This window comes from Brachyhypopomus gauderio, chromosome 3 (genome assembly GCF_052324685.1).
Source record: "Brachyhypopomus gauderio isolate BG-103 chromosome 3, BGAUD_0.2, whole genome shotgun sequence".
In the NCBI taxonomy this organism is placed as follows: Eukaryota; Metazoa; Chordata; class Actinopteri; order Gymnotiformes; family Hypopomidae; genus Brachyhypopomus; species Brachyhypopomus gauderio.
Window position 1 is genome coordinate 26,169,268 of NC_135213.1, and position 24,595 is coordinate 26,193,862.

At 39.1% G+C, this 24,595-nt stretch overlaps 4 protein-coding genes across 7 annotated transcripts in view; 3 read left to right on the top strand and 1 right to left on the bottom strand.

Moving 5' to 3' along the window:
- The first annotated feature begins 91 nt into the window (after nucleotides 1-91).
- Nucleotides 92-7,394, top strand: tlcd3bb (TLC domain containing 3Bb). Of its 2 annotated transcripts, XM_077000746.1 has the most exons (7): nucleotides 94-976; nucleotides 2,261-2,473; nucleotides 2,653-2,736; nucleotides 3,292-3,514; nucleotides 4,046-4,141; nucleotides 5,300-5,409; nucleotides 5,610-7,394. In XM_077000746.1, the coding sequence occupies exons 2-7, from the start codon at nucleotides 2,349-2,351 to the stop codon at nucleotides 5,881-5,883; spliced, it is 912 nt and encodes a 303-aa protein (XP_076856861.1). In that variant the 5' UTR covers nucleotides 94-976; nucleotides 2,261-2,348; the 3' UTR covers nucleotides 5,884-7,394. The 2 variants fall into 2 exon arrangements, with proteins under 2 accessions (XP_076856862.1, XP_076856861.1); XM_077000747.1 differs by lacking the exon at nucleotides 5,300-5,409 and having other exon boundaries at nucleotides 92-976.
- A 1,121-nt stretch (nucleotides 7,395-8,515) lies between these two features.
- On the bottom strand, nucleotides 8,516-10,408 carry pagr1 (PAXIP1 associated glutamate-rich protein 1). The gene is made up of 4 exons (XM_077000748.1): nucleotides 10,249-10,408; nucleotides 9,781-10,102; nucleotides 9,350-9,438; nucleotides 8,516-9,016 (listed from the first exon to the last, which is right to left on the bottom strand). The coding sequence occupies exons 1-4, from the start codon at nucleotides 10,406-10,408 to the stop codon at nucleotides 8,766-8,768; spliced, it is 822 nt and encodes a 273-aa protein (XP_076856863.1). The 3' UTR covers nucleotides 8,516-8,765.
- vps25 (vacuolar protein sorting 25 homolog) lies at nucleotides 10,319-14,195 on the top strand. Of its 2 annotated transcripts, none has more exons than XM_077000750.1 (7): nucleotides 10,319-10,433; nucleotides 11,225-11,347; nucleotides 11,734-11,879; nucleotides 12,154-12,207; nucleotides 12,346-12,434; nucleotides 12,876-12,951; nucleotides 13,326-14,195. In XM_077000750.1, the coding sequence occupies exons 2-7, from the start codon at nucleotides 11,301-11,303 to the stop codon at nucleotides 13,436-13,438; spliced, it is 525 nt and encodes a 174-aa protein (XP_076856865.1). In that variant the 5' UTR covers nucleotides 10,319-10,433; nucleotides 11,225-11,300; the 3' UTR covers nucleotides 13,439-14,195. The 2 variants fall into 2 exon arrangements, with proteins under 2 accessions (XP_076856865.1, XP_076856864.1); XM_077000749.1 differs by having other exon boundaries at nucleotides 10,409-10,437.
- A 3,189-nt stretch (nucleotides 14,196-17,384) lies between these two features.
- Nucleotides 17,385-24,595, top strand: part of wnk4a (WNK lysine deficient protein kinase 4a) — a 35,683-nt gene continuing 28,472 nt past the window's right edge. Inside the window, exons 1-2 of one of the 2 annotated variants that reach the window (XM_077000751.1) lie at nucleotides 17,385-17,699; nucleotides 17,830-18,622. In XM_077000751.1, the coding sequence (XP_076856866.1) occupies nucleotides 18,026-18,622 (597 nt within the window). In that variant the 5' untranslated portion in view covers nucleotides 17,385-17,699; nucleotides 17,830-18,025. The remainder of the gene's footprint in view (nucleotides 17,700-17,829; nucleotides 18,623-24,595) is intronic. The other variant, XM_077000752.1, reaches the window with a different exon arrangement.

A 24,595-nucleotide genomic window follows, 5' to 3' on the forward strand; every position in this document is an offset into this window, starting at 1 on the left:
TTTTGTGCCGATTTGACCGCTGCCTTACTCTAATATTTAGCCTACATTAAATACACTAGCCCTAAAACCCTAGTGGGGAAGTCGCTTTAGTGGGTAGGCGTCTCTTAGAGTGTTCAAGTATTCGTCTCCTTCTAAATAGTTTCCTCTTTACTATAAGTGACCGTAGTGTAATAATAGCCTGTTAGTGTGTTTTTGAATCAACATTGTCGGCTCAAATGCCACTAATCCTCTCTTACGCAATTAGACTATAATCTGCGAGTCCGGTTGTATTATTTTTGATTTCCTGTGGGATGAAGTTTCCGTCCTAGCAGCACGACTACAGTCATACGTGCGGTGTCCGATGCCCATTTTCACCCTGACATGCTACACCAAGAATCAACACGGAAGGCTCGGTATCCCAGGTTATTGGTTGCTAATCTGTGCTGTTCTATTTTTTCTACTATTATTGCTCAGTAAAGGATCAATTAAGCTATTAGTAAATGATGAGGTCTTTTTAATGCTGGCGTGATGGCCTGTGTGATTGACTGATACAGTAGCGCCGTGCGCGTCTCATTACGGCAACGCCAGCAACGTTATCCCGAGTTTGGGTTTGGACTCGGTGCCTGTGCAGCTCGAGTCAGCAGTGGACTTGTTATAAATGCTCTCATAAAGAATGACCCGAAAAGTCTCCCCGGCTCCACGGGAATTAAAGCTCCGGCGGCAACATCGGGGGACCGAAAAGGGGATTTAAAGGGCGAGATTTGTGTTGGAGTGGATGAATCACATCAGGCAGTAGCCGGAGAAGGAGAGAAGAACAGTTGCGCCCCGAGGTCTTCACGCATCTTCACGAATAAAATCCCGTTCATCTAACGTAATATACAAAATACCGAAAAAGAAAACATGTCAGCACGCAAGGTGTGCCCTGGCCGGACTGCTGCTTCTGCTAGGACACGAGTTTGCACAGGCCGCTGACTACACACCGCAACACCCCAGCCACGTATGTCCACCTATGTCTTTCGCTTTGTTCATCTCGCCAAAGAGAATATATTACAAAGACATCTGATTTAAGGTTCATAATGGTTTTTTTCGCATAGACTGTCAGTTACTAATATTTATTTGCCATGGCGAAATTACCCGGCTTCTTATTTTGGAATCGACCATTTTTGACTCTCTCGTGTAAATAGATGAGCATTGTCTCCTATCCACCAGTAACGGGTCATACTGGGAGACCAGCACTCGTGTTGACCTAGGCTGGTTTATGTGGAAGTCTCGTCTAGTTTGCTGCATGAGGATGAAATCGCTTTGCTATTTGCTCTGTTCTCACAAAATCTGCGTTTACATGATAGCGCATTGCGCATTTTTGGTAGATCCAGTGATGCGATGTGTGCATGTGGAGAAACCTTGCTTTCAGTCTGTATTTCGCTGAAATCTCTATCCGCCAGAATTAGGATGAAGAAGGTGCCTTTAAGTACAGAAGGTGCACTATGCTTTGCGATGTGAACACCAGGAGATGCTCCGGCATGTTCATTGCGGAACTTTATTGGTGTGTTACGCTTTTACATATCGTTGGGACAGTAGTGGGTTCTGTCCCGCAAACTTACTCCATTATCTGTGCCAGTGTAAGGCTCGTAGCACAGCAGAGCTTTACCACCGTTGCTGCTGGTTTCCTTCACATGTAGTTCTAGATTCCGTCTAATTGTCTAAGCCATACCATATTTTCTCTTCATGCTGCTTTTTGTATTTCCCACCAAGCAAGCTTTCATTCGACTGCCAATATTTACACTGCATAAAGAACGCGGTGCTTGCATGCACCAGGATTTACAGAAAAGAGCACCGCTATGTGAAAGTTTAAAGCCTTTAAAGAAATTTCATATTTAAAGCCTTTAAAGAGTTCATATACACTAATGTTGCACGTGTAGACATATATAGATGCAAATAGATATTTTAAAGGAGCAAATTTATTAAATATAATGTTATGACTTGAATTCTACATTGAGGCTCTTGCGAACTGACTGATAACACACCATGTAAATAAATGTATGTCACAAATCAACACTTATCACCACCACCAACAGCAATAACAATTTAGGTGTAACTGTTATCTGTCCTCAATAATGATTGCAGTCTTTTTTGCATGTGATATTGATACCATATGGCACCATACACATGACGTTCATAATGGCTGGGATTAAGCCTAAGTAATTCAGATCAGATCTGTTATGAACCCAGTAATAACCTTCGGCTAGATCGAATATTACTTCTATCCTCTTTTGTCTTGCAGAGGGGAGGGAGGGCCTGCAGTCCTTCTTTAATGGTCCGAGTGCTTTATTGAACGCAGCATCACCTGAGCTCACCCACCAGGGGGGACCATGCTGTTGATCTTGGCCGCAGGGTCCGTATTCTTCCCAGGGCTTTTCTTCTTGTCAAAGCAGTGTCTGAAACACCTGCCTGGTCAAAAATGGAGCGAGGGGGATGCCGTCATGGTGTCAGCCAGGTGAGACAGACCTCCTGCAAGTTATGTGATCTTCAAGTTCACTTTCCATTAGCGGAGTAGTGCAGGATGGGTAGGAGGACGTTTTGCAGTTCTGTGCCATTCGTGCATGGTAAAATGCTCCAATTATTAGACTGTTTTTATCTTGTTGTGCATAGGCTTATGTGTCTCATGTCTGATAGGTTGGTTTCATCCCTTCAAGCCATCATGGCCTCCTCAGCTGGATACATCATCTCAACTTCCTGTGATGACATCATTGACGATCAGTAAGTTCAGTCAGTATTACTATGAGCTTGAAATCAATCTTGGTGAATCCTAATTTTAATAATAATAATAATAATAATAATAATTTCCACTTCTATAGCGCCTTTCAAAGTACCCAAGGACGCTGTACAGAGAAATATATTTGTGCAAACATAAGAACCTATATTCATGCATAACATTTGGTATTCCCCTGTGAGCAGATGGTTTTAACCAGTATTTCCAAGCTTTCTTTATTAGTGCATGTTAGAATTAATTTCTGCATTCATTCAGTATTCACTTTATATACATATAATTAATACTAAATAATACTAAAATAAGTTGTTAAAAACAACTATGCAGAAAATTATATGCCCTTTCTTTTACATTATCACTTTGATCTCACAAATCTTCATGGATTTCTAGTGCAAGTTTCGTAAATTTGTAGCTTCAAAGTCACCGTCTGTATTTTGACAGAAGCTTTGCTCTGTAGAACTTGTGCCAATTTATTGTGCAACCTTTCTTTCATTCTTTCTTTCTCTCTCTTTTTCTGTTATTGTTGTTGTGACTCTTTCTCTCAGGCACTGGCTAACCATCTCCTACATCCTCTTTGCTGTGCCCTACTTTGTCTACGATATCTATGCCATGTTCCTATGCTACTGGCACAAGTTCCATGTCAAAGGTCATGAGGCGGATGACAGGCCCAAGTCAAAATCTGCGGCACTTACAAGATACCTCCATAGAGAGTTCCTCATGGTCTTGCATCACGTTGTTATGGTCACTGTCTGCTTCCCTGTCTCTGTGGTAACTGTTTCCATGGAATATTGGCATGTTTTTGTTTTTGTAGCTGTTTTGAGAAATAAAAACTAGGACCCGATTTATGGCCTAGATTAAACCCAGTCAGATCAGCATGTAGTGTTAGGTTTCTTCACCATCACAACTTATTTAAGACATAGCGCTGAAAATATAGACCTGTAGAGCAAAAGCTGCTCACAGCTTAAACAGACTTCAATATTGTTTTATTGACTAAAGATATAGCAGTTACTTAACCTCTTACCATAGGCATGTGAGGTTCTGCTCTGACTTCATTTCAATGACAGTTCAGCTTTCAGTTTTACATTTTGGTGATGCCTCCATATTTACTGTTTACTGGAAAGTTTTAAAAGCATGATATTGCATACTGCCATTTTTGAGGAATATGGAATGTAGAAGACAGGGTGAATTTTCCACTGGAATCCAACTCTACGCTTTATTTAAGTCTGAAGAACCATCAGATCTACTTATCAGTGAGCGCTGGCTACACACTAACTGTATTGTCTGTTCTCACTTTCCAAGTTCTGGAGACAGGGGAAGGGTGATTACTTCCAGGGCGTCATGTTCCTAGCAGAACTCAGCACTCCTTCCGTCTGCCTAGGCAAGATCCTCATTCAGGTACATCTATTATTGATCAGATGAGTGTTTTTCAGTCTGCCCCTGTGGTATTATACTAACGATGCATCACTCATACTTCATCTTAAACAATGTTGGCTGCAGTATTTAGTATGCAGTGCTTACATTGGACCTTAATGCATCTTTTATGGCATAGTCATAAGGGACATGCTGCAATTAACAGATGCTGACATGGAAATATTAGGCCATCCCCATAGGCCTAGGCAAAGTGAAAATAGAACGCTTGTCAATATGCAAGTCCTGGCATGACACATGCAGTGCACTCTGAAGACTAACATCTCAACCTTTTAAGCTATACTGCAGGCAAATGGACACTTTGGTTGTCTGATACATCTGTGGCAAAGGGATGTTAAGGGGATTTTCCTCAGATCTGTAGCTGCCATTTAACTAGCTGCCCTCTCTAAGCTACTGCTGAATATAGCCTCCTGAATCTAGATGAGCTTTAACACCAGATACAGGATCCTCCTTCCTAGCCCCGCCCCCATCCCCTGGTCACTGCTGGGTGCTCAGCTGCTTGGCACATGGCCAAGTGTGTGGGCTTGTATGTAATATGGCTAAGTATGAGGTCTGATTCTCAAGGGCACGTAGAGGACTTTCTCCAAGAAAGATGTGTTACATCTACTGTTTAAACGTACGCTGAATACATCTATTAATTATAGATTTATTATTGCATTAGCATAATATAGGCAGACCTCTCAACTTCAGAGGGCAATCACGCTGGGTGGTTTTTGAAAGACACGCATTGACATAGAGGTAGTACTGAGATGTTTCAGGTACTTGTACATTTAAAAGGAGTCTGGAAGTAAAACTGGGTGTTAGCTGTTTTTTAGCTGTGGTCACTTGGCGCTGGTCTGATTGCTGACTGCACTTGACTAACTTATTACTTTGTTCACTTGTCTTTAGTTGAGTGGGTGTAGAGTTTGTTTTTTTAGAATAGCCTACTGCTTTTCTTCAACAAACTACTTTTTGAATAATTAGTGCTCAAGTTTGCAAATGGTTTTTGATAACGGTGAACCCATATTTTACATAATGTTTCATGTTCTTCTCAGCTTTGCTCTTTCATTCTTTCATCACTGCGTTTCATTTGATCTTTCGAGTTGGGCGGCTTCTGTTCACCCTCTCACTTGCGCTCTCTCTCAGTACAAACAGCAGCACACGCTACTTCACAAAGTGAATGGGGCTCTCATGCTGGTCACTTTCTTCATCTGTCGAGTCCTTCTCTTCCCCTACCTCTACTATGTTTATGGCAGGTATGGCTCTTCACGTCCTTTCCTCTGGCCTTCTCTCCTTCTTACTCTCTCTAACTTTCCAAACTGTGACGGTACTGTTTGTGTAGCAACACTCAAAAGATATGAGCTTTTTGTTGTTATTTTGTTTTGCCTTCACTAGAATCTTGTTGCCTCCCTGTTTCTTGGAGGCTTGTGTTTAATATTCGCTCCTGTTTTCGCAGGTATGCCTCCATCCCGTTCTATCTTGTCCCATTGGCGGTGCCCTGGCAGTGCAATATGGGAGCAGCGCTCCTCATGGCGCCCCAGGTCTACTGGTTCTCCCTCATCTGTCGTGGGGCATTGCGCCTCTTTACCGGCAGCTCGTCACGCTCCCATGGCCCCCCCACACCTCCGGCGAAGCCTTGCCTGGACAGACACACCCCCTTGCCTCAGCAGGCCAATGGGTACAGCAGTCGCATGGCTACCCTGGACATGCCCACCACTGTGACCCACTAAGAAAGGGGACTGCAGTAGGTGGGGCCTTCAAATAGGGTTGCGTTGAGAAGCGGCTAAGAGAGACTGGACACAACCATGGAGATTGTGCGGTATAGATGAAATGGTTGATAAAATGAGACTGAAGGAGTAGTTAAATAGCTAAGTGAATCTGAAGCTAAAAGATTAAACTCAATCTGAGGACATTACTCTACAGGAACTGTAATAGTTGTGCTATAATTATACTATAACACAGTACAGTACTATGAATATCATCAAGACTCATGTACTCCATATAGGATAGCTTTAGTAGATGAATGAAACCTATTCTGGCAAAAAGATTGTAACAAAACACATAACAGTGTTTGCACAATGGTTAGGCCTGTGTCAAATGCACATGTTTGAGCAGCTGAGGCAATATGCATCATTATAAATGCATTTTAGGGCACATAAGGAATTGTAGTGACCGAATATATAGGCATGTCATGGTTGTGTGCAAGAAATAATAAATTTAAAGGATATAATTCATTTTGAAATTTTGATAATTCAGTATCTAAACCTGCGCATATTTTAAATGTAATGTTACGATAATGGAAACAAATGGCAATAAAACCTAAAAGTTTTTCATAAGCAAGACCGAACCCTATAAAAGGAAAGAAGAATCTGAAAAAAATTCTGAAAGAACTCTCATGAAAAAGCAGGTAGGTTAATAACCTCCTGTTTCAATAAAAAAAATCCATAACATGTAACTTAAACATTTTGTCTGGGAGGGAAGATAATTCAGGGCTTTGGAATGTATTATTTTGTACATGCTAGCATATTGTTTATAGATTGTCTGGCTAAATGTACTAACCGAAGCATTAAGGGTAAGATTTTACTTAAAAGTCCTGCTCTAAGGCCAGATGTACAATAGTACATTCAGTTAAAGCAGAACTTTCAGGTATGTCTTTACCAGCACTATCTGTATCTATCTGTCTATCTATCTATATATCTCCCACACACATGAAAATGTAAACCCTGAAACCCTGAGACAACCTTGAAGTTTTGGGTGAAAAACATTTATCTATGAAGCTGCCTTATCCATTCTGGAATTGTGTATAATTTTAGTTTGATTTACTTTGGGCTGGAGAAGAGTATTTACACAGAAAATCTTTTACAAATGTGAGTGTACATAACCAACAGAACTGGTGTTATTGTTTCCTTATTTATTTTTAGTTTTTTGATGAGGCCATCTTGTTTGTTACAAATCCCAGTCGTTATGTATTGTATTTGTTGGAAGATACTTGTTGCTTATTTAATACAATGTGGCTTTTTCAGGACTTTTCATGTTCCATCTCATGGCCTCTCCTTCTGTCCTAACTAAACACTGAATATATGACAACATACTTCCCCTGTAGTACTTGTAAGCTGCTTGCACAATGTTCTGTTTGTTTGAACTAATATACTTCTGGAATGACAAAAGAAAAAAACTACAGATATAGTAGCAAACTACACAACAAAGCTGGTTCTGAATCCATTGTCCATATATATATATATATATATATATATATATATATATATATATATATATATATATATATGTAGTGTAATTATGTGTGTATATATATATATATATATACATACACGCACGCCAATACACTACATCAGTTCATTTTAAAACAAACACTGGTGATTGTGTGGTGCTTTTTAAGACACCCATATAATGGAATATGCATCAGGCCAAAGTTATCTTATGCAAGTACTTCAGGTTAAAAAAACAAAAGTACTTAGTAATGTGTATCAGATATGCAGTTTCTTTTCATTAATGTTTCATTATTTGTGTGTAGTGTAAAATCTGTTAAATATGTATTCCCCCAGTTTTAAATGAAAACACTACTGTACTTCAGTCTCTCATTGCAAATATATATACTTATCTCCAGTGTGTGACCAGTCTGATGTCTGTACTGTGCACGTTAACAGCAAATAGGACGTTGAAACTGCTGTTGGCCCACCCTTCCTTGACCTCAGCTTGCAAATTCTGTTTTCATTTTTATTTTGTTAGAAAACAAAGCTATAAGAATGTTTGTAACATGCTCCCCTTACATATACTTTACAAATCTTTTCAACTGCACTATTTTCAATTACAAAAACTGAATTTAAGAATAATAATCAGAGGTGTCAATTCCAGGTTCAGAAAGTAAAAGTCCTCACCAGGATTTTGCTCAGGCTTCCTGGATTGTTTTTACCTGGATTGCACTAATTAGAAAATCTAGCAAGCTTGAGCAAAATCCTGGTGAGGACTTTTACTTTCTGAACCTGGAATTGACACCTCTGATAATAATAATCCGCAATCATAAGGGTAGTAATTCAGTACCAACCCAGGACCAACCGAGAACTTTGCTACCACCCAACTATACTGTATCCCATATAATGAATTGAAATATTACTAGGGCATCCCAGTAAAATGCAATATGTACAAAAGAAACAAAAAAGTTAATTAGTTAATAAAAAAAAAATTGACATTATTTTTGTACTCTTAACCACTTAAAGCAGTTGGTCACAAGAATATGTTTTACTTGTAACAGCACTGCATCTAGGCGAGTGATTTTAATACAGTACACACATATGTAGACATATTTCTGTACAGTACCCCCCCCCCCCCCCCCCCCCCCACATACATACATATTTCAATACAATACACAACACACATGTAGATTTCCTGCAAAGGTCCAGCAAAGTAAAAAAAATATTTTATGTTATGTCTTTCACACATCTGACAGCAACATATTTAAATCCACACACACATTTACATTTGGCTGTGAAAAAACACAGTATATTTCTCAACTGTGAACAAAATTGTGTTCTTAAAAATAAAATTAAATCACAGGCATAAAAGCCCATAAAAAAAGATCTACATGCTCATGTTCTCAGTATCTCCTCTGCCTGGGGCTGAAGACAGTACTGGGGTCACTGTCTCTCTCTCTCTCCTTGTCTCTCTCTCTCTGACTGGTGGGTGACAGGCGCTCCTGTGCGGACGGCCCAGCTGGAGTTCTGTCACTTTTAAAAAGGTCACGGCCTGTCCGTAGGATATGTTCTTCAATCTTCTGGTGTCGTTTCATGTCGGAGAGGACCTTGTCCAGACGGGCCTCACGCTTCACTGCAGAACGTGCAGATGAGCCTGCAAAGAGAGAAACAGCAACAGTGGCATCACTGCACTGCTGAACTAGAAGCATCTCTTCCATTATGCCTGAAGAGTTTCAGATGGGTACGAGGGTTTCAGTCCATCACTTTGTTCTAGGGAATCAAATACACAAAACTGGTAACATTTTAGCAATAGCCTATACGTTAAGGAACTTTACATTAAGACAGGCCTAGTCACATAATGAGCAAGACCAAGGTGATGGTGGACAATCCCTCAAGGCAGCCCAAGAAAGAACAGGGATTCCTTGAAACTAAATGGCAACTAATGAAATACTCATGCGCGTGTTCTGTGCTTCCAACGCTGGCATACCTGGTGTCCTACGCCGGCTCAGGAAGGCACTCTTGGGTGTCATAATAGTTTGTTCTTCATCAAAATCAAACTCTGTTGGTGAAGGCGCCCTGAAACAGACAAAAAACCACATGAGGCTAAGAATATTTCAGTTAAGACTTTGTGACCTACAACCAACTATTCCAGGTGACTTGGAATAACAAAAGTACCAAACTGAACAGAAATACAAATAACAACTGTTTGTAGTAACCCCAAAGACTGTAAACACTGGTTACTACAAATGTCTTGACCACACCATCACTATTTTTACTACATTACATATACAACCTTCAAAATAAATCAAGACTACTGCCACTTCCCAGAAATTGTTTGAACTGAACTCATCCGTTCAACTCATCTGCTGGCCTTTACTGGGCGCATAAGAGAATCGTAGGAAACACAGAGAGATTCACCTGCGCTCACTCTCCTCCTGCCTGGCCTCCTGCGAGTCCTCTCCATCTCTCTCTGGAGAAGGTGTGCATGGAGGAGTGGGTGCTCTTCGAGGCAGAGGAATCCACTTCAGCTCCAGCATCTCTCCTTTAGCCAGGAGCTCGTACAAGCGTTTGATCTCCGCAGGTGGAGGCATCCAGCTCATGGGCTCTTCCATCTCCTCATCACTGTAAGGGATTTCCCACTCCTCCTCCACCTGCCCCGTCTGTCCACCTCCATTCGCCTCTTCTTCCGTCTTCTTTCCTTCCCTCTTGTCATCTTCTGTTTCTTTGTTTTTCTCCTCATCTTAGCAGTGGAAGAGTCATGGGTTTAGTCCAAGACCAGGTTTAATCTGTCCACCAGCCCTCAGCATTACTTTTAATGAAACCTAAAACAATATAGCTTAAACAAAATGTACGAGCCAAACAAGTGCAGCATGCTTGCTTCTGTACCTCTCTCGTCATCCTTCATGGTCTCCATGTCAGTTTCAGCTGCATCTTCGTCCCCTTTACTCTTCTGCCCCTCTTCCTCCCTCGCCTTGTCCTCCTCTCTCACTCCCATCAACTCTACTCTGTCCGTGAGAGAGGACTCCGTTTCCTCCACAGCCTGCATCGCGACAACTGAGAAATGGCAACGGGTCAGTAAGTTCAACTTCTACTGTTAGAACAACTTCTAATTCCAATAAACGATAATTTGCTATTTAGCACGAACATGTACAGCTAACAGGTAGCTATCTAGCTAACATAAATCAAGTTACCCATCGTTTTTACTGTTACAGTAACAGCACAATATATACCGAAGGACAACGTAACTTAACACTGGTTTCCACCAGAGGTAGTTGTTTACACGACGCCTAAAAACTGTGATCGTTATGTTGGCTAGAGTTGCATCTACACGACTAGCTAGCTGCGCGGTGTATGCACTACAGTATAAAAGTTCGTATCGTAGTTGCTGCACCAGGCTTACACAAATGAATTCCCGAATCACTTGAAGAGGTTGCAGTACCTTATGGAGTAATAAGAAAACGTCAGAGCATTGTTAGATTAGCAGTAACACCGTCAGTGTTTATCAATGGTATACAATGTTTATCTCAGGACTAGACTCCCGCCGTCTAACTATTATGGAGACCTTCGATACTTGCCACCAGAAATCAGCGCCCCTTGGTGTGTGGAGGACCAGTTTACAGCTAGTTCCTATGTGGATCCTGTTTCCATTATTGTACTTTATTCTTAAACTTTTAAACAAAAATCGTATAAACGTTCTCCCCACGAAATCCCAGTACCAATGCTGTTATTTTGGTCGTTTGAAAAGCATATTTTAAGATTGCTACAAGATTCCAGGATTATGGTATTAAGAAACCCTTCACACTCACAGCATTTGGAGGTTTCGTATAGTCGTATAGACTAAGTGTGACTTTTATTTTGACAGGCGATTCACGGCGTGTCCGCCATACCGGAAGCTTAACCTTAAGACATCAGCGAAGTTGACAGCGTTTGTTTTGGAGATGAGTTTTGAGTGGCCTTGGCAGTACAATTTCCCCCCATTTTTTACGTGAGTACTTGCATTTTAGAGAATCTGTAACAGTATGAATTAGGAATATAATACACGATATAAACTCATAAAAACATTTTTGGTCTCTTTTGTGTAACCGGGAATATAGTAGCTAGCAAGTGCTACGGAAGTATTCAGTGTTGGACAGGTACTGGGTTAACGAGACATTTCTGCACAGATTCCCAAGAAAGGAAATTATTGCTGATATTATTAGTGATTTCTATGCATATACGCATCATATAAGACAATGTATGTATTGAATACTTGTTTATTTTACCTAGCCAGACAGCTGTTTAGCTATGTGAAGTTTGCCTGTTAGATAGTTCGTTAGCAAAAGCTCCTTCCTATCTACCTTCTTTCTGAGAAAATGTGCTAATATTTTATAGATTACAACCCAATGTTGACACTAGACAGAAGCAGCTGGCGGCGTGGTGCTCGCTCGCCCTGTCCTACTGCCGTCATGGTAAACTGTACACCATGGACGTGCTGGAAGCGCAGGAGAGCCCTGTGTTCAACAACAGAAAGATGGAGAGTATCCTTTCTTGGCAGCTCTTACTGCCACTCAAACCAATGCATGAATGACACTGCAAAAAAAAAAAGTTTTAAAGTTCTTTTAAGGCGTGCTCTACAACTTTGGGCTGCGTATAATTGATGTTATGAATCATTTAGGTAATTGGATGTAATATTGTTGACCAAGTTTTATTCTAGTCAGACTTCTTCAAACACCTTAAGTTGACATACGCAGGCTGATTATGTGTATAGGGTTAACGACATCTTGGTTATTGTCTCTGAACTCTGGGACTCAGGAAAGCTCTCAGTTGAGGCCATTCAAGTCATCTTTGAGGAACTGAGAAAAAAAGGTAAGTCGAGAAGTAAAAAAATTATAATTGAATTGCAAATTATTCAAATATTGCCTCAGTTCTGGCCATGTTATGGACAATCGTTATATCCAAGGGAGTTATAAAAAATAGCATTTTCATTACTGGATTTGATCACAGGGAACCTGGAATGGATAGACAAAAATAAAACGCGCTGTTTAATCATGTGGCGAAGACCTGAGGAATGGGGCAATCTGATTTATCAATGGGTGAGCTTAGCTTCTATTCTGACATCATGTTTACAGTGTTCCAGTATGTTTAATATATTTAGTAAGTATATAACTTCTAAATCAGAAAAAAAAAATCTTTCTCAATTTTTATTGTCATTTTAATTTTCTGGATTTGCTTTGATTGTAGTATTTCATAGGAGCAGCTATAAAAAATCTATATCTAAAATGGTTGGGCAAATTTCAATGTTAAATAAAAGGTTTTTTAGAATATATATATATATATATATATATATATATATATATATATATATATATATATATATATATATATATATATATATATTTAATGTTTTATGGAACAAGCTTGTGTGTTCATATAGATTTTATGTAAATATTGGCTGACATGCATTGATATTAAATGAGTAAAGATGCTCTTATTTGAAGTGAAAACTTTTCACCCTTTAACTGTCTTTTGTCTAGGTCTCTAAAAATGGCATGGTCAACTCCGTGTTTACACTCTATGAACTTTCTAATGGAGATGACACAGAAAATGAAGGTACTTTGATGTCATTTCAACCTTTTCTGAGGAGAGAGATTTACTGTATTGGAAAAAAAAAAATATATACAATGTTACTTGGAGTACAAAGTTATTTTTTAAATATTTTTTTCAGAATATATTGCAGTCCTAGAGTGCTGCATGTAAAAACAAATGAGTGAAAACATTATTTATACACCAAATATTTTTAGAATTAAGTCCATATATTTTACACTGTAAAATGATGGTACCATATGAAATTCTATAAGCAATAGTAGTTTTTGTTAAGTAGTTTGTGTTTATCAGGGAGTTCTGATAAATTTGTTAATTCACTGAATATTTAAGTAATGTCTGTTGAAGTTCTATACAAGCTAAATAAGGTGATGATTTCCCAGAGTTCCATGGACTGGAGGAGTGGATGCTCCTGCGCTCGTTGCAGGCCCTGCAGGCTGAAGGAAAGGCTGAAATCATCACGATGGATGATGGGAAGGGCGTCAAGTTCTTCTGAGTCATACGTTTCCAACTCTGGCGTTCGAGAGGGGGATTTTTGGGTTCATTTAAACCCAGACTGATCTTTTTATTTTTGACCTACTGGGATCATCTCTCTGGCACATGGACTGCAATTGCTGGATTTCCTGGCACAGATTAAGTGTAGATTAAATTGGATTTTTGTAGAATCCCATTTAAGTGTTTCTGTCTTAAGCTATGACTGGAAAACCAGCACTCCGTTTCACTCTTTGATTTAATCACTGCATTTAAGGTCTTTATTGTGTAGATAACCCTGAATACATCATATCCTTGTTGGAACCATTCTGAATCTGTGGTTTTACACCTGACAAACTGAATTACTCAGTGAATTTAGCAAAAGGAGACAGAATTTCACTCCAAGATATCATGCAAATGCCTAAAAGGTCATTTGACTCATGTCACACATCAGATGCTGTCCAAGCCCTTTCTTTAGTGTACAAAAAGTTTGATTTTGTTCCTTGTAGTGCTGTGAATCCCAGCAGACTTGTTCTACTTGAATATCTCCTCTCTGTGCTATTTCAAACCCAAAAGACGTTTTGGGAATGTTCCAATGCTTCCTGGCAAAGACATCTGAAGAGACGAACCCAGTGTTCTTGTAAATGTGCTGGTACTGGTGGTGTTTTCAACAGTTTGCAACAATTTTCCCAGTAGCATTACTCTTCTTGTCTGTATCTGTCTCTGACCACATTTTATACAAATGTAAGTGTATGAATAAATTAGAGAGTGGTTTTTATTTATCTATGTTGCAATCCTTGAAATGTTTTGACATGCTTTAAGAGAGGCAGAGACCTCAAAGATACATTAACTGCTAGAAAATGAAGATCGAACTACAAGCAATCAGTGACTCATAGAATCTTGTTTTTAAGAGGGTGCATTTTGTGTACATGCTGCACATTCATCTAACTGTTACAGTGGTTCCCAAACTTTTTCTGCCGTGCCCCCCTTTAGTAGATGAGAATATTTTTGCACCCCCCCTACACCCCCCCCCCCCCCCCCCCCCCCATTGACTAGGTTGCACCGATTCATGTTTTTCACTTCCGATACCGATTCAGATATCTGAGGCTTCGTATCGGCCGATACTGATCTGATACCCAGTGGCGGACTTAGCAATTTGGGGGCTCAAGGCGAAATTAGGTAGGGGGCCCATCAACATTAATATGCGAGAAATAAGTCAGCTAATCAGGGGGCCCCTACAGTGGGCTGCAGTGGGAGGGGCCCAAGGCAGTTGCCTAGCCACGCCTCTATGCAAAGACCGCCTCTGCCGATACCGATCTGATAGAGTAAAACTGCTGAATCGACTTAAAGCATTTCTTTTTAAACACAGACATACTGAATTACAGGTTTATTGAAAACTCTGCACCAGTATAGCACACTTAAACACACATAAAACATGTAAAAACAACACAACTTGCATTTGTTCAGTCAGTGCAATTATGAATATAACATTGAATGTAAAATAAATAATACCAAAGAACCTGAAACTTACAAAAACAATAGGTTCACAACTTTGGTCAAACATGAAAAAAATAAACTGCAAGAAACCTTTTAAATAGTTCAAAAATTCTAAATATAATTTAAAATAAATAAGGAGATGAAATAAGAGAAACAGCAATACATATGCGGCTAGTTTGCAAGCGCAGACATCACGCAGAGCACAAAGCATGTAACGGCCAGAAATATGTGTACTGTCTCTTTAAGTTGTCTCGAGTTGAGCGCGCGTATGGAATATTGTTTTTTTAGCTTTCCGCCGTAGACCGAGTCAGACCACTGCTCTTTATTTTATTTCTGTAAGTAACGCATTAAATGAGCTTTGGACAACTCATCAGTTCATGTATGAACAGTGAAGTATTGCTGGAGCCCAGGTTTATTTTGGTCAACCAGCAAATAAACGAACTAAGTGGAATACCACCAGCGCGAGTATTAAGGTTGAACTAACTCCGAAAAGCAAGCAATACAAGCATAGAATTAGACTGAGTAGATCTGTTTTTATGGATCGGTCACATTGTCCCCGATACCCGATCTAGAATTTTTTCAGATATTAATATCGGAATAGGTGCATCCCTAATATTGACACATGTGCACGTTTTACTTTCAAGCTCCGCGCCCCCCCTGCAATAGCTCCGCGCCCCACCTAGGGGGCGCGCCCCCCACTTTGGGAACCACTGATCTAACTGATGGGAATACCTGTCATAATCCGTGTAACATCAGGATTAACAAAAGCACAATAGTTGCCCATTCAGCAGTGACATTAGAAGTGACTTTTTGGTCGATATTAGAACACTAAGCCTGAGCCAAGCAGGCTAAATTTGGGGCAACAATTGTTTTGGAAGAATGTGTGATGACGAGGGAACAAGGCGATTTTAGTTCACGTCTGTAAAGGTTTTAAGTCCTGAAGTGTCGCCCTCTGTTGTACAAACCTTCAATTAGCGCGAGGATGATGCTGTTACAATGGAACCCTCATGGTTAACCCACGGATATGACGGATATGTTTGAGATGTAATGAAGAATAATTCCATATTTAATAGATTAATAGATGTTTGAGGTGTAATTTGGCAATAGTAGTAGTCATATAATTGTAAAACATTAGGTATATTATATTAATAATTCATATTTGTATGTTTCCTAGTTTGCTTTTCTCCAGAAGCAGAGATATTGTGGCATTGTCATAGATATATACAGACCAAGTGGAGAACTGTCCTCAGTATTCTGCTTATGCTCTACTGTCCTGATTGTTTATTGTTCGAGTGTGTATTTTGTTTCACGTAGTTGAATACATTAAATATATGTGAATACGTAACAAAACTCGCTCAAAAGAGTTCAAAATAAACCTTGAAACCTTGCATCATAACTCTTACAACAATCATGACGGTGTGAGGGTAATACGTTTAGGGCATTAAAGGCATTGATAGTGCCTTTAAGAGCTGTATTTGCCACCTGGAGTAAAATCATGTTATACTGGTGCTGGACCAGCATAAATATTGATTACCTTTCCTCATTGTGAAAAAACGTAATGGAAAACGTTTTACATCTACAGATACAATTTCATGTCATGATACTTTACTGTCAACGTGATTTTACTTGAAATGATTGTGAATTTAGTGCAGTTTAGTGCAGTTCACTTTTCTTTATGAAAGAGTAAATAGTAGCTACATGTTGCTCATAATATGATTTTCAGTGTGTGTTTCACATAGATTGTAGATATTTTAATCTCATAGCTCTTTCATCCTGTTTTGTGCTTCTTATAGCGTGATGCCCAAGCAACTTACTTTTTGACCGCTTCGCCCCCAGTGAAAACTCGAGAGAGAAAGGGGAACGGCTGAGAAAATGGAGGGATGGTTGCTGACATGATGAGTGAGGTGGTGGCAAATGGCCTCAGTATGTGCCATTATTATTATTTTTATTTAATATAGTTCAAATTTTGTGTGAAACGATATTTAAAAATACAGCTAGCATTTACATTTAACTATATATTATTCTAATATATTTAAATGAAAACAAAACCCTAACGAAAGTAAAAGGTAAATGTGCGGAGATGTCCCCGGAGTTTATCAATTAAAACGTAATTTAACAAAGTAAACCAAATATTTCTCTAAAAATCTGTGTTGCACTGCCAGCTAAGGTCCACGCTTACGCTGCCACCTCATGTTTCCATATATTTAGTCTGGTCAAATATATGAGGTGTGAAGAGGCAATATTGCCATTGCGTCACCCAACAGCTACAAACTAAAGACTAAAAACTGAATAGTCTTTTTGTAAGGAAAGATTTTAATAATCAGAATAACTATAAAAATGTATTCTAATTGTGTGTTTGGCTCTGTTTAGTTCTGTTTGTGAAGAGCTACACATCGCATAATGATAGAAAAAACATGAGAAAAAATACACTACACAAAGTTATTTTTGATTTTACATAACACATCATGTTTGGTTGAATCGAAATTGTCACGAGAAGGTTACACCGTCTACTGCTACAAGAAAAAACATCATGACACCACAAAGTTCGTTTAAGTATTCGGACGGACCGCTACACGTCTAGCGCAACTTAGAAAACTGCGACCTTCAGGTAAAGGGGGAGGAGCCAGGGCGCGTGAGCGCACAGTGGCGGCTTGTCTCCCGCTCGCGCTCGTGCTTTAGAAGGTTTCTGCAAGCTTGCCTTATCAGACCTGCAAACTCGGACAAGACGTTGCGTGAAGAAATGTGTGCCTTTTGAACAGTCATTTGTGACTGTTAATCGCCAAAACAAGGTAAGGGTTTGCACGTTAATCATATTAAATTGATTTAATCGTGAACTATGTAGTTTGTAAACTCAGTTCAGTCTAAGCAGTGTTTATTTTTCTGGCATGTAAATATATTTACTGTTCCTTTTTTTCTTAGATTTCGTATCAAGAATTCTCAAGAATTGAAGACGTTTGTGAAAGAACAAGGATAGATTAAATAAATCGAGCGAGAACAAGATGTTCTCCTGGAACACCACTTACAGCTCCCCAAATATTTACCGCTTTAGATAGGTGTAAATTGAGCAATAAGGGTTAGTTCGGTTTGCCTTGCATTTTTTTTACTAATTCGCAGCATGTCACATGCCGAAGTTGAGCTTTCTGGACTGAGTTTCCCGGTCGTACCTGTTGATATAGATAATGACTGTCTGTCCAGAGTGCCAGTGCTCCGAACGCATCCACTGAGTGCAAGAAGAAACTCGTATGTGCTTCACAAGTTGAATGTGGATATTGAGCCACAGTTTTATAATGGGACACTGTCGAAAACATTATCGTGGTCCGCAGAGAATATTTTATCCGAGAGAAGAACAGAGGAACCGAAAGTCGACATTCCTTCGTCTCCGTCTCCTGTCTCCAGTCCGGATACTTCTACTCCACAACCCGCTTCACCTTCAGAAACATGGGGTGACTCGGTTCCGTCCCCTGCGGCACAAGATGCTAGTTCAGATTCGGACGCTGAAGTCATCAAATCCGAAAAGACTGTAGCCCGGCGCCAACTGGAGAGACGATGGGAGCAGGAAGAGAAAGAGGACATTGAGACTAAAGCCGTGGCCACCTCACCTGATGGAAGGTACCTGAAGTTCAATATCGAAATCGGGAGAGGGTCGTTCAAGACAGTCTACAAAGGTCTAGACACAGAGACAACAGTGGAGGTGGCATGGTGTGAGCTCCAGGTAGGACTTTTAAGACCATTACCAAACGATGTATCTAAAACCTTAATAAGCAATACCCACTAAAAGGTTTGTTTTATTCTGGGTTATGAACGGACTGGGTCATGTTCTGCCTGTAGTTGGGATGCACTTGGTTGTGATTTCAATATGAGGCACTCTATTAGTGCTGAGGCTCTAATCCACAACTGTCTTTTATTTTGGTGGTACAGTGCATGTATCAGTCATTCAGGACATCTCATCACTCTCTTTCAGAATTACACTGTCCTTTTTTACTGCAATTCTCACTGATATGACAGCAACACTTATGAATGCTGTATGTTCCAAACCCATTCGGATAGTGGCAATTTGCTCAATAACCCTGACAACAGTTATCCTTTCTAAACTCAGAGATGACACTAACTTTCTGAGTAACTTTCTCTGCTTTTGTCTGGTGTCTAGAATTAAATCGAGATGAACGGATCAATCGGTGTAGGCTTAGCTGAACATGTACAGACAATGATTTGTCAGTATAGTGGACGTTTTTCAGATTGCATGTTTATTTCAGAACCAAAACAACTTTTGAAAGGAGAGGAAACATGCAATGTCTTCAGTTTCAAATCCTTAGGAGTTTACAGTTGAAATGAAACACTTTTTATTATGTCTTAATTTGGTCGAGTTTCACCTGTGGCAATAAGTAGAACTAGAACAGAGAACAACAACAAGAGGCTCAGAAAGGTGCAGATTAACATAAAAATACTGCCAAAAATTTAATTAGCAAACAAATGAGAGAATGTTCAAAGGGCGCCTATTACAAGATACGACTGTAACAAGTCTACAGTGCTCATCTGGTTGTCCTCAGCAAGGACCTTTTCTCAGCAAGTTTCTCCAAATTTCTCAGGTCAAAGGTTTTGTGTTGAATTGGATCTAGCCTGGTCTGTCCATTGCTGAGTCATTCCACCAAATTAATTCAACCTCATGGCCTCAAATCTGATGTGAGATTTAATCTGAGGAAGACAATTTCTGCTTTTGCATCTCTATGTTAATATTACAGAAAGCAATGATGTTAACCTAGTAGAACAGGTACTTGATAAAAACTAAGGTGAATATAACCTTCTCTTATTCAGCTGCCACCTGGTTGCATTCTCTTAGCCCGAGGCCTGACATACAGGATGCCTTATAAGGTGCCTAATTCCTGGATGGCAAATTCTCCTAGATTAACCACAGATCAATCAGTGTGTGTGTGTGTGTGTGTGTGTGTGTGTGTGTGTATGTGTATATATATATGAAATGAAAAAAAAAATATATATATATAACCTATATCTGTGTGTATATATATATATATATATATATATATATATATATATATATATATATATATATATATATATATATATATATATATATATATATAGTATAAATATTTGGTAAAAAATTGTATAATCTTCCATTCATGATTCTGCAGCAGTGAGAAGCTTGGTAAGGAAGGTTCAGTGATTAAATAATTTGGTCTCTGTCCAAAGGAGTCCTACTAAAGAACGTTATTAGATTTAATGGTATTAAAGGTGCTTCTACAGTTGCTGAGGCTTCAGATAGCTGTCAACATCAGCATGGCTGTGACTTCAGTTTCTGATCTTTTCTGGTGCCACATGTTTGCTCATACGCACACACACCCACCCTTGCAAATGTACTGTACAGACACAAATGATTATCCACATCTCTTTATGTGTATACATAAATCAGTCTCGGCTTGGACTGATGAAACTTTAGGTCAGTCTTCAGAAGGACCATCTTTCCTGCTTGTCAGTTCTTTTTTAATTTTTAGTGGTCTTGAGCTGGATCAGCTTTGCTACTTCCTGACTAGAACTAAATATGTACCACACAACTAGCATTAATCTATAAACATACCTGTGTTACTGTTTGGCTGTGTGATGTCATACCAATTTGGGTTCTAATCTACATTTTTGCCTAACACCATTTCTACCATGAGACAGCCACAAGTAAACTTATAAATAAGGTGTTGTCACTGTAATACCAGAAATGTTATCTCTAAGATAATCCAGTCTTTTAAACTGCTCACCAGTTGGAGGATAAGGAATGACATCTGCCTGGAATGGTCTTCTGCATGCTCCTTAGTAGAACTAACTTGGTCTATGGGGATACTGCAGTATTACTGGGAGTCGTCTTGGTGAGTTGTCTATTTTAACTGTAGTCTATTCGAATGAAATAATGGTCAAATTTTGGAAACATGGAACATGATTTATGATTCCTAGAGGTACATCTTTTCCTGTGCATTCATGTCTAAAATTCTGGACATAAAACATGAATGTGTTTTTTGTTTGTTTTGAATGTCCATGAAAAACATACACACCATGGGAGTACCAAGCAAAAACAACTCATAAGTGTTGTGCATTTGTGCAGAACAGACTTAGCAACACCTTGCAGTGCAAGAACTCTAGACTGTTGCTGCTCTTATATAATAACATCAGTGTTTGGCTGTGCAGTGAACTAAAGATGTAGATGTAGCCTTTTTATGTGACATGCTCTGTACTGTCTATTTTCTACTTCTGTTCCATGATTCTAAGGACATTCTGTCCTTGTATCATTCTCACATATCCTCATTGTCTCATTCTCACATACTCCTACTGTCTCATTCTCACATACTCTCATTGTCTCATCTTTCACTTTAAATATTTAGCCTTAATAGCAGTGACATCCTTACTTCATCCTTCTAGTTTGGGGGTGGGCCCTGCTAATCCATTTTCTACACTTGTTCTTTTTGTGGATCTGTGTTTACCCATGATGCACCGACTAATGCTCTAAAGCCTCTGGTTTGCTTTTATCAACACAGAACACCATATTAAGCTCTGGAAAGTTCCCCTACCACATTTAGAACAGAGAGAGACTGGGTGCTGTTATAATGCTGCATGATTTAAATAAATGTTCGGTGACACAAATCTAATTCACACACCTTTTCCTAATTTTTCCACATTTTTAAATATCAGATCTTTAGTTTTTGTGCTAGAATTATGAGACCTAGTTAACAAATGTCATTGACTTACTTTACTCTTTTACCTACAGGTTACACTATGTTGATTTTTAGTGAAATCTCTGAGTGTTCTGCTGTTAACCTCATATAATCAGAACGAATCGCATTTAGATTTACATGTACTTACATTTGCTGTTTCTTCAGTTTTTTCATTTTAGTGTAGCACAGCACAGCACAGCACAGCACTACACAGTGCTGCACATCACTACACAGCACTGCACAGCACAGCACAGCACTGCACAGCACTCAAACAGTGCCACAGATTCTCAGATTCTCAATGTTACTAAGATGTGGATATTTGCCATGGTGGTTATTGTTCTGCTGAAAGATTCAGTCTTTTTCATCTCAGGGTCTTCTACTGAGAAGAATATTACCCTATATAAATAAGGGACATATAAATGTCTCATTATTGAGGAAAGGCCAGTGACACTTGTGTGTGACAAATGGTGATAAGGCAGTTGCAATCCAGCAAAACTCAACTCACATAAACTTGTAAAACAGGTATTTCATGTTAGAGGCCACTCGATAAATTACCCTCTGAGCTGAGTACATAGAACTGATCCAAAAGGACTGGTACCTTATAAAGATTTGTATATAAATAATGTGCAGTCTGATTAGGAGGAGTAATATTTTGTTTTGTATGTACTGTGAATATTAGCCATTGATACAGAACCTTGCTCCTTGGAGAAATGTAAAATATTTTCATGTGTACAGCATGAATGTGATATTTCTCATGTTGTCTGTTATGTACTTGTGCATGTGTACTATATATTATGCATTTTGTATACAATCGATGATTTAGTTGTTTCTGCAGCCTGGACCCTGAACCCTCCTGTACAATTACATCTCATGTTTAGTCAAATAGTTTGAATAATTTTGGTTGCTATAGATAATTAATTTGTAGATTTACATGTAGCCCGCATGTTCCATACGTACATTGGTAGCTGATTCAGGATAATTGCTTTCCTAACACTCTGAATGCTCCCCATGTTTTGGTGCATCAGTGTTTCTTAGGTGTAGCCCCGCTCAGGAACCCACTGGTTTCCAATGGGATCTCACAAAATGTCTGCTGGTGTCTTATCAGCAGCTGCCTGGATGCATATATTATGTTTCCATGGAAAGGGAGGGGCTTTTCATCAATGCACAACAGACATGTAAAGCTCCACTGTCATCTTAAGTTGGGCTTTATTTCTTTGTGCTTTGTGATTCATCTTTTGAAAGATCTTTTAAGAGCTAAGAAAATCAGATTTGCCAAAATACTGCTAACCCTGTGGGTTTACATTAAAATACTGCTAACCCTATGAATATACATCATCCCTGTGTTAAACCGAGCTTACATTATCCTTATGTTATGAGCTTTAGCAAAGATCTTCTTCGTGTTAAAAAAAAAAAAAATTCATGTTCATCAGGTTTCATAACATACTTTTTTTTCTATTGAATGCTAAACAGTAAGTGAAGCATCAACTGATCTTTCTTTTCCTAATATCAGTGTCCTTGTGAAATTGTAACCAAAGTAAACACTTTAGCTTTAGAAACATAAGTAAAGATGTTAATTTTACAGTTTTCTGTACAAACTGTGCAGTTCTATAACATGGCTACAAAAGCAGAAATCATATTTTATTTGTTAACTGATTATAAGTGTTTTTAACTCCTGTCTGCTCAGAGCTCTGTGACCCTCTCAAATGCACAAGGGTATACGCAATGATACCACAAATAACAAAAATATCTTTAGATTTGATTAAAAGCAAATATTGCATATATTACACAAAATCCTTATGTAAATATCTTGTGTTAAAGTAAACAAACATTTGTAGTTTAAATTGAGCTATTTTCTTCGTTTAAATTGTTCTGTCTTTGTTGGTGTCGTGTTGATGTCCACAAAGAGGACAGGGGTCATGAGTCCTTCTTCTATCCTTAATCCTATCAAGGTTCTGCTTCATTCAGTAATGCAGTCTGCAGAAACCAGTTTATCCTAGTTCAGAAGTGCAGTTTGATACATGATCTGGTACATGATCTCTGTATCACTGATACATGTTATTGTGACTATTTAGCATCATTCTAATTATAAAAAGGTTAACTTTTTTTTTTTTTTTTTAGAAATTTGAGTAACCTTTTTATGAGTTACCTTTTGTAACTCATAGCTCACTTCAGTTATCCTTGTCCTAATGAACCAGTCCAACCAAGTGTGAACTGTCCAGATAGACAGAAAAAAATAGATGTCTGTGTTGTCAGAAATTACCGCCCTCTCTGACTATATCTGACCTTTTTCTTTTATTACAATTAAAATTGTCATTATCCCCCTGCCAGGGGACCTCTATGTACGTTTGTTCGTTTGTTCATGGGTCAGAGGGAGTGAACAAAGAAGTTCAAGTTGGAAGTGCCCTAATAAATCTTGCTAATAAATATGTTAACCCATTAAGCCAGCATTAGCAAATCTTTGGAAAAGAATAAAAGTATGCGTGTCCGAATCCCATCTGGCATAGGGATGTCTAGGAACAGCTGCTCGGTCAGCCTAGAGCCTTGTTGTTCTGGGGTGGGAAGGAACCTGGGTGCTGGAGAAGTGGGTGGCTGCTGTGAAGGTGGGTGGAGCCACAGCAGGGCATGGGAGGGGCCACAGCAGATGAGTTGCCATAAATAATTTAATCCAAATAACATTTTTGACTGTAGTAAAAGGGGGTTTATCTCTGATAAAATCTAAACACTAACTGAAAGACTGTGTCTGATTCTGACACAGGTTTGCAAGGTAATAAATCTTTTATGGTTGACAAAAGCACAATCTAGTCATTTTCTAGCATCATGGGTTTTTCACCAGGAGATTTTTGTCATATGGGCCAACTTGCAGCATGTGAGACTGCATAGTCAGGCATGAAATTTAGTCAAGATTCCAGCTGCAGCATCTCATATGGTGTGACATGCAACAAATATAAAAGATGGCTGAACATGCACCATGT